This window comes from Kryptolebias marmoratus, linkage group LG9 (assembly GCF_001649575.2).
Source record: "Kryptolebias marmoratus isolate JLee-2015 linkage group LG9, ASM164957v2, whole genome shotgun sequence".
Classification (NCBI taxonomy): domain Eukaryota; kingdom Metazoa; phylum Chordata; class Actinopteri; order Cyprinodontiformes; family Rivulidae; genus Kryptolebias; species Kryptolebias marmoratus.
In genome coordinates, this window is record NC_051438.1 from 6,696,706 (window position 1) to 6,711,517 (window position 14,812).

General features: G+C 35.8%; 1 protein-coding gene across 4 annotated transcripts in view; it reads left to right on the forward strand.

Moving 5' to 3' along the window:
• The window catches only part of il1rapl2 (interleukin 1 receptor accessory protein-like 2), a 562,673-nt gene that overhangs the window by 341,614 nt on the left and 206,247 nt on the right, over positions 1–14,812 (forward strand). For all 4 annotated transcript variants that reach the window (XM_025007400.1, XM_025007402.1, XM_025007401.1 and 1 more), the window contains exons 3-4: positions 9,192–9,361; positions 13,159–13,262. In XM_025007400.1, coding sequence (XP_024863168.1) covers positions 9,192–9,361; positions 13,159–13,262 — 274 coding nt within the window. The remainder of the gene's footprint in view (positions 1–9,191; positions 9,362–13,158; positions 13,263–14,812) is intronic.

A 14,812-nucleotide genomic window follows, 5' to 3' on the forward strand; every position in this document is an offset into this window, starting at 1 on the left:
ATCTGTACATTACACGGGTCATGTCAAATTATGTATTTTCCTGTTTTATTTTTTAAATGTCACGTTTCTCATCTTTGTTAAACAACAATGGTGGAAAAAACATTGTAGAATGTGTATTTGTCTTTCCTCATGTGAGAGTGAATAAATTTCTCTCTGTTTGGTAGCATTAGACAGAGGGCAGATTGTGGTCAACTCCATTTATTCAGCCCTGATGTATATGTGTGAACGTGTGTGTTAATATGAGACTGAGCGTTTTACTGTGGTCATTGGTTTGTGTGTGTATATTTGTGTGTGTGTGTGTCATGGTGCTACAAGCCATGTTTGCTGATAGATGCTGTTGTTATTCCATTGCAATGAATGAAGGCCATAACCCACACATGCATTACCATATCATACAGCTCACAAAATAGATTGCTTTGGTGTGTGTATATGCATGTGTGTTGTGGTGTATGTGGTAGTGAGTGTATATGTGTGTAGCGTGGTGTAGATTTCCATAGGTTTGTGCAAGAGTGCAACTTTTTTTGAGAAGTCATTTTGAAAATTGCTAATACTCTCTCTCCTGCTTCTTCAAACTTTCTCACACACACTCAGTCTCTCTTTCAGACAGGCACACATTTTATGTCCTGCAGACATATATAAAAAGGTCTATACAGGCTAAAGCCTATTGTTGTAAAATGTGTCCAGAGAAAAAAAGCAACCATCAACTTGGCGGTGCTGAAATTGAACATCAGCTCATACCAGCAGCTCAAATGGTGGGAACTCTTCCTTCTCTTTATTTCTCTGTTTTTCTCTTCCTCTTTCCTCCTCCAGTAACCCTGGGTAAAGACTGCCCTGTTATGGTAAAAGACGATTGTGTGTGTGTTTACTTATTGTTCCTGTATGCCTCACTGTGTGTGCATGTGTCTGGTTTTGTCTGTTGGTGAGTGTCTGGATCATTACCTATGTGTGTGTGCGTGTCTGTGTGTGTGTGTGTGTGTGTGGGTGGGTGGGTCAGGTCAAGCTATTATTATAGCAGCAGCTGTAGTGGTATTGCAGGGGATTGTGGGAGGCGTGCGGACAGACTGGAGGCTCTGAAGGGCTTTACGTTTGAGTGACAGGCTTGGACTGAAACTGCTGTACAAACTACACACCTCACACTTCTCACCTCCTAAATAACATATTTCTGTTTTTTTTATTATCAGAATGTCTATTTAGCTGCATTTAGGCAATCCTGTGTGCTGTCAGTAACACACCAACCTTTGCAGGATACACTTGTGTAAACGCATTATTATATCTGACAAAATAATGACTCCACTTTTAAGCAATTAATCATAGTGAAAAATGGTCTTTGCATGGGGTAAGAGGGTAAGTTTCTTTTTTTTGCAATACACATAAATAATTAAAGATAATTGTTTTCATTATGTTGCTGTCACTATTGATTGACTGTGACAGCACTTTAGATTTCCTTTCTCTTTATAAAAAAAATCTTCTTTAAACTATCTCAGAAAAAAAAGTCACCAGACAGATGTATAAGTAACACCAAACCGAAATATAATGTGGACATTAAAAAGTTAAAAAAATCTAATATTCTTAATTGATTAAGACCCTTATTATCAATTGCCCACCACCAAAGGGTGAAGGCGAACAATAATGTTTTTGCCTTTATGCGTGCATATGAGTTTGTGTGTGTCTCCTTTAGCAAAATGTCTCATGAACCACTGAAATAATTCTAAGAGAATTCTTAAAAAGTAATCATTGGACAAACATCTTCAACTGATTAACTCTTGAAGTCACCCAATTCAAAATGGATGCTACACCCAACTGACCTTAAAAGAAGCAAAAATTTCTCTAAATCAGGCAATTTTACAGGTACTGGCTTAAGAGCTGGTGTGGTAGCAGCTGAGATTGATCCCCAACTCATGTCCTGAGTGTTAACAAATGGTGAAAGATCTTTGTTTTAAATTTTGACATTAACTATGTGAAGTCAAATTTGTCTGCTACCAAAACATCCTGTGAAACACTGGAATTTATTGAAATTATCAGGAAATATTTACTGGATGCACCTCTACAACCAATTAGCTTTTGAAGCCAACCCAATTCAAGATGGGCTATTTGACTTTAGAAAACACAAAGATGAGTTTAATTCAGTCAATTTTACAGATACTGACAGTCATCCATTACTCATACTTTAAGTGCTACTCAATACACAAGAATTTGGCTTAAAATATTAACATCAATTTTCGGATTCAACCTTCTTTGCCTCTTAACAAAACATCTCATGAATCATTGGATGAATTTTAATTAAACTTTCTAAAATTTATCATCAGAAAGACATTGATAATAAAATAACTTTTAGAGTTAGTTCAATTCAAGATGGCCACTGCAACTAACTGACATTAGCAAACACAAAAATGGGTATTTCTGATTCAGAAAGTCATAAAAACACATACTGTGTGTGGCGTCTCACAATATCGCATGATATTATTCATAATATTATTTTCCACCTTTGACCAAAGATAAAAGATCTTAGTTAACACTTAGGCATGAAAGATGGAAGGCAGTGAACATTTCTTAAGAAAAAGCTAGGCCTTTAACTTTTTGTTTGTTTCTAAGTTAATGTCATTTTTATTTTGTCACATCCAAGCCCTTAGGAGTTCAGGGGACATTATAATAAAAAGCTTTGGGCTCCTTTCATTCTGGATGATGACCCTGCTATGTTGTAAGAAAATCTGGCAGAATGTGATTGGTCTTTGCAGGGTCTTAGCCAAGGTCTTCAGGGGTGTATAAAAAACACAGTGGGTTCCCCATGATGTGTGAAGTGTAGTGGAGGATTTTGAGCATACACAAAGTTTTCATAGTAAGGTCATGGGGGTTTATCTTCATCTCTGTTTTCTGGATGGAGCGTGATGGCAGTGAATCAGTGGTGTGGGTTCAGTGCACACCAGCTTGGCTTGGTTATGGAGAATTTGAAGCAAAACTGGCTTTGCCAGCCTCATGCTTATTGCCTGCACCCATCATCATGAAAATCACTCTTGAAACTTTAAACTCTCTTGGGCTAAAAACATCTAGTCTTTGTACCAGAGACCTGTCATCACTGTCTATACTGATAGTAGTGATGGGCATCATATCTCCCAAAGAGCCAGCCCTAAGGGAGTCTAGTACTAAATGAGGAACAGTTTGAGAGCCAAAAAAGCCAGCTTTTTTTGTGAGCTGAGTCAAATGATCCAACTCCCAGAAAAGAGCAGTTATTCTCATCACTAACTGAGAAACAATCCTGTTTTAAAATGGAAGATAATTACAACATAGAATTTGACAAATATGTATTACATTTTAAGCACACTAATGAAAATGATCTTGTTTGTATCCTGAAGTGACAACAGAAAAATAAGATAAAGGCTCCTTTCTTTCACCTGTTTTAGGTGCTGTACTTTTATAGTTTACTGTTTAGTCTGTAGAATACAGAGGCAGACTGAGCCAGTCAGATGTATAGGTGGAGCTGAAACAATGTCTGGGTGAAGACAGGACACAGAAAGGCAGAATATACCACACTGCACTCAGACAGAGAGCTTTTCTGCATCAAGCCTGAAATACCATGACTTCCACCTACACACTATCTGAAATCACACACTAAAACAGTGCATACAAAGATGAGTAGCAGAGCTATAACAAAAGACTTCTCCTACCTGTGATATCACAACATTTGAATGAAAATGGCTAAAACAGAAGTTAATGCTGAAGCTGCGTAAATAGGACTGAAGAAGCCTTTAAGTGACATTTGATGTTCACCTCTGCCCCTTCTATCACATATAAAGAAAATATCACTCACCTTACAGGATGGCACTGTAAGTGTAAGAATGTTGTTGTGGTCAACAACAAGTACTCTAAATGGGTTGACTTTAACATGGCTGCAAGAATAAAGCAACTCAAAATCAAGCGACCCAACCATTAGGTGCTTTCAGCCCCCGTCTATGCAAGAATGTTGTTTTTTTAGATACTCAAAGGTTTTATTATTGTTTCACCCTTCCATCCACATTAAAATAGCGTTTTAGGACCCCCTAAATTGTATTTTTCAAACCTTAAATTCCACCACTAAAAATGCGACCTTTTGAAAATTATGATGCCATAGTCCTACCTCCTTCCTAACTTATGACCCCCAATGATGACAGACAATGCTTGTGTTTGTTTTGCAGACACTAGTTGCTCAACAACAGTGTAACTACTTGGTGTAAAGTCAAGTGCCAGTCAGGCACTATAGGTCCTATCCCATTTTTGTTGTTTAATAAGCCTGAAAGTCTCTTAAGCTGTTCCTCATTTAGTACTAGTACTAGACTCCCTTAGGGCTGGCTCTTTGGGAGTTATGATGCCCATCACTACTATCAGTATGGATGACTCACTTGGTTAGCCATTAGCTTAGCCTGGACAAGGGCAGACAAAGACTTCTGCCCTTTTCTCCAAACTCCATACTCTGATGTAACAGCTTGTAAACTATTGATAACTATTTGATTGAACAACAGTTCAAAATGACCAGACTATTTAAACATACTTTGCCTGGATGAGCAACTTCAACACTTTTACAGCACCTACACAAATAAAAATACTCCCTAACTGCTGCTGTTGTCTGCTATAATGTGCTCTTTTTTAAACATGTGCAGCACAAATTAGACCAATGTGTCATATGAGTTATGGCTCCTATTACTTCCTTTTCTGAATATTTGTGCTTTTTTCAAACTGTTTTTAAAATAAACCCAATACCAAAACTCACAGCTGCAACTATGGTGTTCTTCTTTCTTCTTGTCATGTCAATAAGTGGGATGGACAGGCTGACCATTGGCCGAGTGTTTGCACAATCTCCTGGTGGTGCAAAAGCAAACGTGTCAGTCCTTATAACTGCTCCAAAAAAAAATACCAACTTGTATAACCGTCAAAGACTTTTTCAAACTGTTTGGTCCTAAAGCACTGACTGACACCCCACATTTACTCTAACAGTGTCATTTAAGCTTGAAAAAATGTTTTTATAATTCTTTTGCATATAATTTTTAATTTTTTTTTTCTTTCTTGAGCTTTCTTTGAAAAAACTTTCACACTTTTTCAAACTTTTCACACAGAAAAAAAATAAAATTTCTTTATTTCTTTCATCATAAATCTTGGAACAAGGACTGGTCAGAATAAATTTCCCCAAGGATTTTTGCAACATTTACAAACATATTATTATTTTGATGGAATTTTTTCCACATGAATAGACTGCCATTTCATTAACAACAACAATATTATTTTCTCCTTTTATGTATCTGTTTTGAAAATTGAAAAGGAGTAAGACTAAAAGCGTTGCGTCGTGTTTGGACGTGGGACTTAGTGTGTCCAAATGTGCGTGCCGTTTGGTCAAAACTCTTGGTACTTTTCCACTCACTGAAACTTTGCCATTTATCCAGGGTTATTTTCATACTGCCGTTTGGGAGGGTTCATATGCAGATAGGGCTGACGGGGATGATATATCTGCTCATGCTAACACCTCGCCCACATATCTAATATGTGTGCGCAGCTGCACCCCTCTGTATGCACACACTCACACACGTGCACTGAGATGAGCTCACATGCACAAGTGTGTGTATACAGGCAAAAATAAATGAATTATTAAGAGTTTGCTCTCACTGTGACTTGCAGCTACTTAGGACCATATAGCATTAGAAGTGTTTCTAGCGTGTGTATGAATGTGTGTTTTTGCCTGACCTGTGTTAACATTGTCTAAAACAACAGGCGTTAGTCCAGCAGACCAAACTAATGTGATTTTCTTTTAATGCAATGCTCTGGGTTCATTCTGTGTGCATGTGTGTGAGAGATGCCATGTGCATAATATTTACAAGAAGCATTCAGTCTTCCTATACTCTCTAATATCCATGGATAACTTAAACACTCATTAATCCACTTGCTAGAACCCAGGCTGTAGGTCTGAGTATCTGTTAGCAGTGTCAGTGTTTAAATTACTCCTGTTCAAACCGGTGTGTGTGTGTGTGTATGTGTACATGTACGACATGGACGAGCACTAATTTGCGAGGGTGAATGTGTGCACAATAAATCTACTCGCGTGTGCAGAGATGCTAAATCTCTCCTGTCGTTGTATGACTTAATGCATACTGCTAAATCTATAAATGTTACCAATTAAGTGCTTGGTTGTAAATTTGAAGTGTAAAATAATGCAAATGAATCCTTTAAATCTTTGGCAGTGACCTAACTCGTCACAAATTACACCTGACGCATTTTACAGAACGATAAAATGTATTTACGCCAGATAAAGTGCAAAGGAAGCCATTTCAGTTTCAGTGACTCACTAAGTGTACACCAGCAAGCAAAGATATGAACCAGAAACCACAATAGCAGAGAAGTAGCACTTACAAAACAAATCCTGACATATTTAACAACACCAACAACCAACTTTTCCTGCATTGACATAAATGTCTCTTTTTAGAATGTTTCTTTTTTTTTTTTTTTTTTTTTTTCTAACTGTGCTTACAGATGCAGTAAGTTTTGTTATGACCATTTTGTGGTAAAACGGTCTCTACTGTAATTCTTATATTTGGTGAATAAATGTGTATTACCTAGCAGTCTGATAACAGCAGGGGTGTTTATGCAGTTTGGGTCATTGGCTCAATGTTAATACTCAGTGAGATTAAGATTTTGTACAGCATTTACAATTATCATCCAAACACAAATTGAGTTTTTGGTAAAAAAAAAAAAAAAAAAAAAAAACCCAGAGATTATTAAAGAAATGTTTTACAAAGTGGAAATTTTTAAGAACGATGTTTTATTCTACTTGTAGGACCTCCAGGTATGTGGTGCTCTTCAGAAACAATAATGTAGCAGCCTGCTTCACCCATGCTCACTGGCAATTTCTGCCCTAGAACCCAAGACATAATTTACATTCTACTGACCTGTGACTATTAAATGTTGATCATGTGGTGAAATTGTTAATATCTGAGAGGAAACTGTAAACCTTATCAAAGAACAAAATGAGTTTTGGTAGAATCTTTAGCCAAGCGAAGAAAGTTTTTTCTCTGTATTTTGATATGTTGTTATTATGAACATTTGTACCACCTAGTGGCACAATGTGTGAATTGAAGTGTTTTTGGTTTGAATAATGCAGACAGATTTTCATTAAAACAGAGGATAAAGAAAAGCTTTAAAACTTATCCAGATTAGAGTCAAAGGGGTCTATATTTCATGCTGTTTATGTGAAAATATTGTGTACATTTAAATCTTTTAAACACAAACATATTTAAAATGTAGTAACAGCCAGATGTTTGGAGAAACTGTTAGTCAAAATCACTGGATGGGTTACATCTACCTGGTATTATTATATGGATTGGTTGTATATGTACCCAAGAGTGTGTTAAGGTCTTTGACCACACTTAATATTTTTAGGTAGAACAGCAGGACACACATCTGTAATTTATATGAATATTTGTACATAAATAATACCACTGTAAATAATTAATTACTTGCAATAGATTACTTTCAATTATAAGCAGATACTATCTTATCGCCTCTTTAGAAACGTTATCTTTGTTTTCATGCCATATTTTGTCACCACAAAATTTTATTTATATACAGTTCTCTATATGTATGTAACCACAGGCAGCTCAGTTAGTTATTAATACTAACTGGCATAACAGCTTAAAGTGACAGCTCAGTTTTTTAAGTCATGTTTTGTGAAAAAGTTATGAACAATTAGTATTTTACATGTTGTAGACAGCTCTTTAAACAAACTTACATTGGAAAAATTAGTTTATTTCAGACCAAAGTGACTTGGTAAGATCATAAAACAACTTCAAACTTAAAGAAATTATAGCATTTAATTTAACCATAATATTTTCTAAACCTTTACATCACTAGAAGTTTCATATTATTCAGTTTTTAAAGAAAGAATTATATGATAAATTTGCCAGAAGTGTCCCAGGCTGCACTGGAAGTGCTACAGGTAGCTACTTCTACCACTAATACCACTTGCAAATTATCATACAAATCTATATAAATAAAGTGTTAATGTGGATTAAACAAAAATGTAAATATTTCTAAAATAGCATTCATGAATCACCTTGAATCTTTTGAGATAGGAGATGGCAATAATTTGCTTCGGTCCCCACTTAAACTAACTATGCTTCTTAATTGAATGGATACAGTATTAACTGTTTATAACCCTTCCAAAGAACCCCACTTCAAAATCTGAACTATCTCTTTAGATCTATCTGTTAGGTACAGCAGAAAAAAGACAGAAAGTATTACAGCAAAAATGTGTGTGCTGTTGGATTTTATTCACAATATATTGAGTGTTCATATCTAGACAGCACACACTTTGGTTGCCTCCAAGAGTGCGCAATAAATTAGAGAAGAACAATGGGGACTGAGACAAAGGACATAATTTAAAGGAGGTGACAGATTCTCAGGTTCTGTTTTAGTAGACGAGTCTGTAATTTAGAGGAAGGGCCTCCTGGTAAGTGCTCAAGAGTGACAGATGTAGCAGTTACATCCATCAGACTCACAGACCATCATGTGGAAAAGAAAAGAATAAAAATAGAAAGAAAAGAACAGGAAAAGTCTGAAAAGGAAGGAATGGGTGAACAAGGATGAGAAACAAGGGGAACGTCCGTCTGGGAAGGCTGCTTGTCATTTTCAATATTGACCTTTACGTTCCAGCAGCTTCTTCTTGTCTTTCATCTACAACTTGTTTTCTGTTCGTTCTGGTTGACCTGGTCTCACCCATGGCTGCTGTAGCACACGTCCCTCTCTCAACTTTCCTTTTGTTTCATTTGGCCTCCATCCCTTTCTTTGGTACCCTGAAGTTGCATAGCCTTCCCCTCCTCTTTTTCTCCATTTAGTATGTGTTTCCTCTTCTTTCTGGTTCAGGCAATAAACTGTTATGTGAAATGTATAATGTATGCATGTATTGGTTTTATAACTGTTAGGTATTTGGTTTTAACATGTTTTTCTTTCATCGCACAATCTTTCTCTTTAATTTCCCCTCAACAAAACGCAATGAAAGATCATGTTTTAAGTGTAATTATTTTAGTTCCTTACTTTTATGAAAACCTTATAACATAAAAAAGTATATAAGCTCATTTAAAATGATCCTTTTTCAAATTTCCTTACATTGTAGAAGAATGAAATTGCCAAAGCAACCTGATAAAAGCCTCATTATGTCTTTTTTTTTGCTCTCTCAGTGGATGGATGCATAGACTGGTCGGTGGACTTGAAGGCTTACCATGTGCTGGCTGGTGAGCCTGTTCGGGTCAAATGTGCCTTGTTCTACAGCTACATACGCACCAACTACACCATGGCCACCAATGCCAAGCTGCGCCTCATCTGGTACAAGAACAAAGGAGATGCAGAGGTATGACTGGTTGATAGTAACAGAAAATGAATTGATGACAAACAAATGAGATTGGGATAACTATTTGCTTCAAAGGGTGGGCGACATGTCAATGGATCTGTTGATGTTTTGTAAATGAAAAGAATCCAGGTTTTGAAAAAAATATATAACAGGTGAAAACTAAAAATAAACATACAGACAGCTGTTTTATATCTCAAAACATAGCTCTGTCATATGTAAAGAAACCGAATAGTGCCAAACCAAGACTTTGATGTGTAGTAGGGCAGACAAGATGATGACACTAGTCCCCAGCAGAACTGGGGCATATCAGTCCTTCTGAGCTTCAAAAAAAAATTGGAAGGCAGTAAATGAACTCACTGGATGATAGCAACTTGTCTTAGTGACAGGGGCACTTATGGGTTTGCTCTTGCATACTCAGTAAAAATCAACAAAATAGCTGATAGGGCAAAATTGTGGCAAATTTAAACACTGCAAGAACTTGCCTAGCCTAGCAGCTGTCAGGGATGTTGCACTTTGAGCCACTTTTACATTGGCTTCATGTTGAGCACTTAACAACTACACAAGTTTCTTTTTCTATATTTTAAAGTGTAAAAGTTCTTTCTCACATTAGCAACTATTAAAACAAGGATTTAAACCTTTTTGTTTTTGTATTTGTCCACTGCTTTTAATTTTTACTCATGTGTCAATAAGCAGACTGGAACAATAGAGAATGGGGTTTGTGATGTCTTCCTATGCATTAAACCATGAAGTACTGTTATGTCCCTGTAAAAAGTCAGTCAGAACACCAATGATCTTTGCAAGAGGTTGGTAAGGTCTTCAGATACATATTAAGAATACAGTGGGCAACCCATTACATATTATAGCGTGTGATAGGTCCACAAAGGTTTTAAGTTAGCACAAAACCTCCATAGCAAGGTCGTGGGGGGTTATCATTGTGGTGGCAACATATCTGTGATGGTTTTACATGCACTGGTGTGTGTTTTTTTTATCCACAAATTGATGCAGAACTGGCCATGCTGGCTTTTCGCCTAAGGTTACAGAAACAACCTAACGCAGACATTCAGTTCGGTCCAATTCATATTATTTATATAGCACAAAGTCACAACAAAAGTTCTCTTAGGGCACTGTACAAAAACATTCACATGCATTATAAAGGGCCAATTAGTAAAGGTTGTGTGTCTAAGGAAGCCAGCAGATTGCATTGAATCTTTACTTCCTCTCCCATCCTGAGCAGCACATAGGCAACAGTGGAAAGGAAAAAAAAGATACTGCTAAAGTGGCATGATCTTCTGGTGTGCAGCTATAACTTGATGTGGTCCGAGAGACTTGTGATGGGGTCTGGGCCCGGACCATGGTGCAAATGTTGGCATGTGTGGTATTATCATTGTGGGAACATGAAGCTGACATATCAAGCAGGGAAAAAATTATTCAGCAAGTACAAAGGCCATAGCAGGATCATGATTGCCTTCACACTGAAGAAAGTTTTCAAATGTTTCTGTGATTCAGCCATGTTCTAATGAATCATATAGGTTGTGGAGAGTGCAGCATAGTTGCCAACTGAAGGGGTGAAGGTGGCATTAACATTTCAGTTATCTACACAAAAAGTTAAACACTTATTTTTAATTGTGAGAAAGATAAGGCCCACATAGCGCTATAAGACTCAGTTATTATCTCATTCAATATAGATTAATTTCCCTATTTCTTTTTGTGTCTGAAGGGCAGTGAATACAGTGTCATAACTGAAAAAGGCTTAAGTTAGATTTTTATATCCTGTTAGGGGAAAGAACACCCCAACTACATGCTTTTGCATCCAAGCAACAAAGTTTTTTTTTTTTTGTGGAGTTTGGCACCTCCACAATACATAGGGCCAATCTCATATCTGTCTTTTAGTGAGGTGCAAAACAGAGGAAGATCAACCTTTTTCTATTACAAATTTAGTTTGTTATAATTGAACTCTGTGATTTGGACTTTTAGGAAATAATCCAAGCAGACTGGCTCCTGATAAATACTGTCTCAGCTGTATCCTACAGGCTCTGTTGATGCTTATTAGCTTGGACTTCCCAAAATAACTGATCGGAGGAATAGAGTGTTTTGTTCTTAGGTTTGGGACATCACTTTTACTGGGGGCCATCAACTTTCTATTATTATCATTTTTTGTTAGGGTCAGAAAACCTTGAAAAAATATTTCTGGTCAGTCAGAATCCATTTTTGTACTCTGATCTAGGAAATGACCTAAAACAGTATTTGCGTGCCACTGTTCACGGCACTTTGTGACACTGCCTTAGGCTATTATATTGTGTAATCCACCATACCTAACACAAAGCAATAGTTCTTATGCTCCAATGAAATAGCCTTGTTAAATAAATTTCGACATGCTCCAACAGCACCTCCATCTATAGTACGGATATAGGCACTCTACAAGATTCAAAAATTTTAAGCAGGATGCAAAGAGTTGATGCATATAACTCTGAAAGTATAGCCAAATATATTAAAGTATTTTCCTGGTTCTATGTTTTGTTTAGATCTTGTTTTATATTTCTTGTGACTGTTACAAATAGTTTATAGTGAATTAGTTTCTTTTAAGCAACAAATAAGCATTTTTAGCATTTATTAGGTGTAACAAATCCTCAAATAAACCATACTTTGATTATCTGGAATATAGAATCATGACATGTACCTCTCTTTTTAGGGCACACCATATGATAATCAGTTTTTAAATTAAAAAATAAATGTCATCAAAGGATGGGGTTGACTGGAACATTTTTTGTGGGGTATATCCTGAGAGACATCTACACTGAACTTACAGCAGCACATCCCACTGCAGGGATAAGCTGCACATTATGCTAACCACACAATAAAGCTCAACTTTTGCAACGAGCAATCCTAATATTTATTCTTTAGCCTTGAGCAAGGCACTGAACTATCCTCATTTGATTTTTCTGCCTTGCTAATGTTATCAAAAACTTCAGAATCTCACTGCTTCAAGCTAGCACGCTGTCCTCAGATAAAACATTGTCTTTGTCACAAATGTATTGAAAGAAACCATTTATCAGAGAAACTTTTTTTTCTTGTATTTGCTATTTCATATTTTAGGTGAGATCTGCCTGAAAAAAACTGGCTTTAAATCAGTGGAAATCAGTCAGTTGCTCTTAGCGCCCACCCACTTTGAACATTAGTTAGTCAAAACAGTGATTTTTTTTTTTTCCTCTTTTAATCACTAGTCAAAAATTAGGCAGCCAATAATAATAATAATAATCCAGTGCCAGACAGATTTATTCTGAAACCCAGCCTGGAAGCAGCTTTTATTTAATTCTGATTGGATAATTATTCTGAGGGGGATCAAACCAAAGATCTAGTAGAAAACGACTGATCTTATCTGCGTTCAAACCTCCAGTGTTGATACACAGAAAGTAGAAGTACTGAAAAATCATACTGTGGTCACCTAGGATGTAATTTACCTCTTTTGCTGTCGATGCAGTTCAGATTGTAAATCTGAACAGCGGTACAGGAAAATTTTTTTCAATCTAATTACAAATGTAATGTGCATGAAAGTGATCTGTGGACAAAATGTTTATTAATACCAGGTGCATTTAGATTTAAATATTTGAGGTTTTTCATTTATGATTAGGCAGCAATTTCATTGTTTTTTTTTTTCCACTTCTAGGTGAAAAAAAGAGTTATTTATTTTAAATGAAAACCTCAACAGTAAGAAGACAGCACTTGTGTTGTTTTTGCATTGTACAGATAATTTAAATTCACTGTATATTGTTTAAAATTCTTTCCAATGTGTCCTTTAGGAGCCCATCATCTTCTCAGGTCACAGACTGAGTAAAGAAGATGACTCCATCTGGTTCAGATCCGCTGAATTGGAAGATAATGGATTCTACACTTGTGTTCTAAGGTATTGTGTCTGCACAACTATACACGTAGCTCTTCTATATTTATTCTGACTGGGATTTTTGCTCTACGCCCGAAGTAAAATAGTAGCTGTAGCTACAATCTAGCCTCTCTAAGGAAGTATGATTCGGGGTCATTTCTAGGTCAGATAGATGCATTGCTAATAACCCTTTGTGAGTACCACATGAAACAGCTCCATTTCCCAGATGGGTTCTGGGTCATAGTACACTGAAAAGAATACATTTATATTTTTAACTTGATACTCTGGTCCAAGCGCATTTGTTTTAATAGACTAAATGCACATGATAAGGTTTTTAAAACTATATATTATTGTTCCAACACAGATCACAGTCAGTAGTTTTTCATCACTGGCTGGACAAAGAGAGACATTTTTAAGTGTTGGGAGTAAAATGAGTTTGGAGTTTTACAACCTTTAAGTAAAGCAGTAACATTTTTGGAAATATGCAGAAGCGGTAATAATCCTTTTTCCAGCCTGTCATCAAAATAACTACTTAGTAAAAAAATCTCCATTAAAAGGGTGCATAGTTTAAATTTAAAAAAAGCAAGTAGCTAACAGGAAAAGGTAAAGGCACTCTGTGGAGTTGGTGAAAAATCTGTTTTGAAATTTTACATGATCAAACTATAATAAAGTTTGACCAAAACGTCACTACCAGACTTGATCTTCGTCAGGATCATTGTCTGCTGTGGCATTTACTCCTCTTCTGTGTTTCACTAATAAGCTGTCAGAAGAACCCTCCACCAATAAGTGAACCCACAGGCCTTACAAAATGGAACATAAGATCAGACTGGATTTGAGAAATAAAAATGGCAAAATACATGAAGATAAGAAGAAAAAGATTGAAAACTGGAACTAAATAAAAATATAAAAAAAGAAAATAGAAAGAAAACAACAAAACAAACAAAACTTTTTTTTATATTTTACATTTTTACTTTATCGTTTGGGTTTCTAGATTTTTTTTTAAAAAAAGGTAATGCATATTAGTTTCAATGAACATTTATGTAAATTTACAGAGTTCTTATAGAAGTATAGAAGTTAGCAGGACTTTAATCACTGGCATGACTATTTTGTGGCACTTTGGTGATGTTAGGTTAAAACTAGTGTTATCACCAGTTAAATTTGTATCCCAGAACAAAAATTTTGAACTTGTTTACCAGCAAGTTATTGGTGTGCGTTTGCCGTAGTTGCCGTAATTTAAAAGAAAGATATTTTGTAATTCTGAAAAATGTACAGAAAAATTAGCCACTATTCATATAGGCTCAATACATTATTTTATAACATTGCACACATAGGTAGTGCTTAAAGCTCCAGTAAAGTATGTGAGTTTATTAAATTAGTATTTAATATGAAGTGTGTCAAACTGTATTTTGATTTGTTTTTTTGTATACAGGTGCTGGTCATAAAATTAGAATATCATGAAAAAGTAGATTGATTTCAGTAATTCCATTTAAAAAGTGAAACTTGTATATTATATTCATACATTACATACAAACTCATATATTTCAAATGTTTATTTCGTTTAATTTTGATGATTA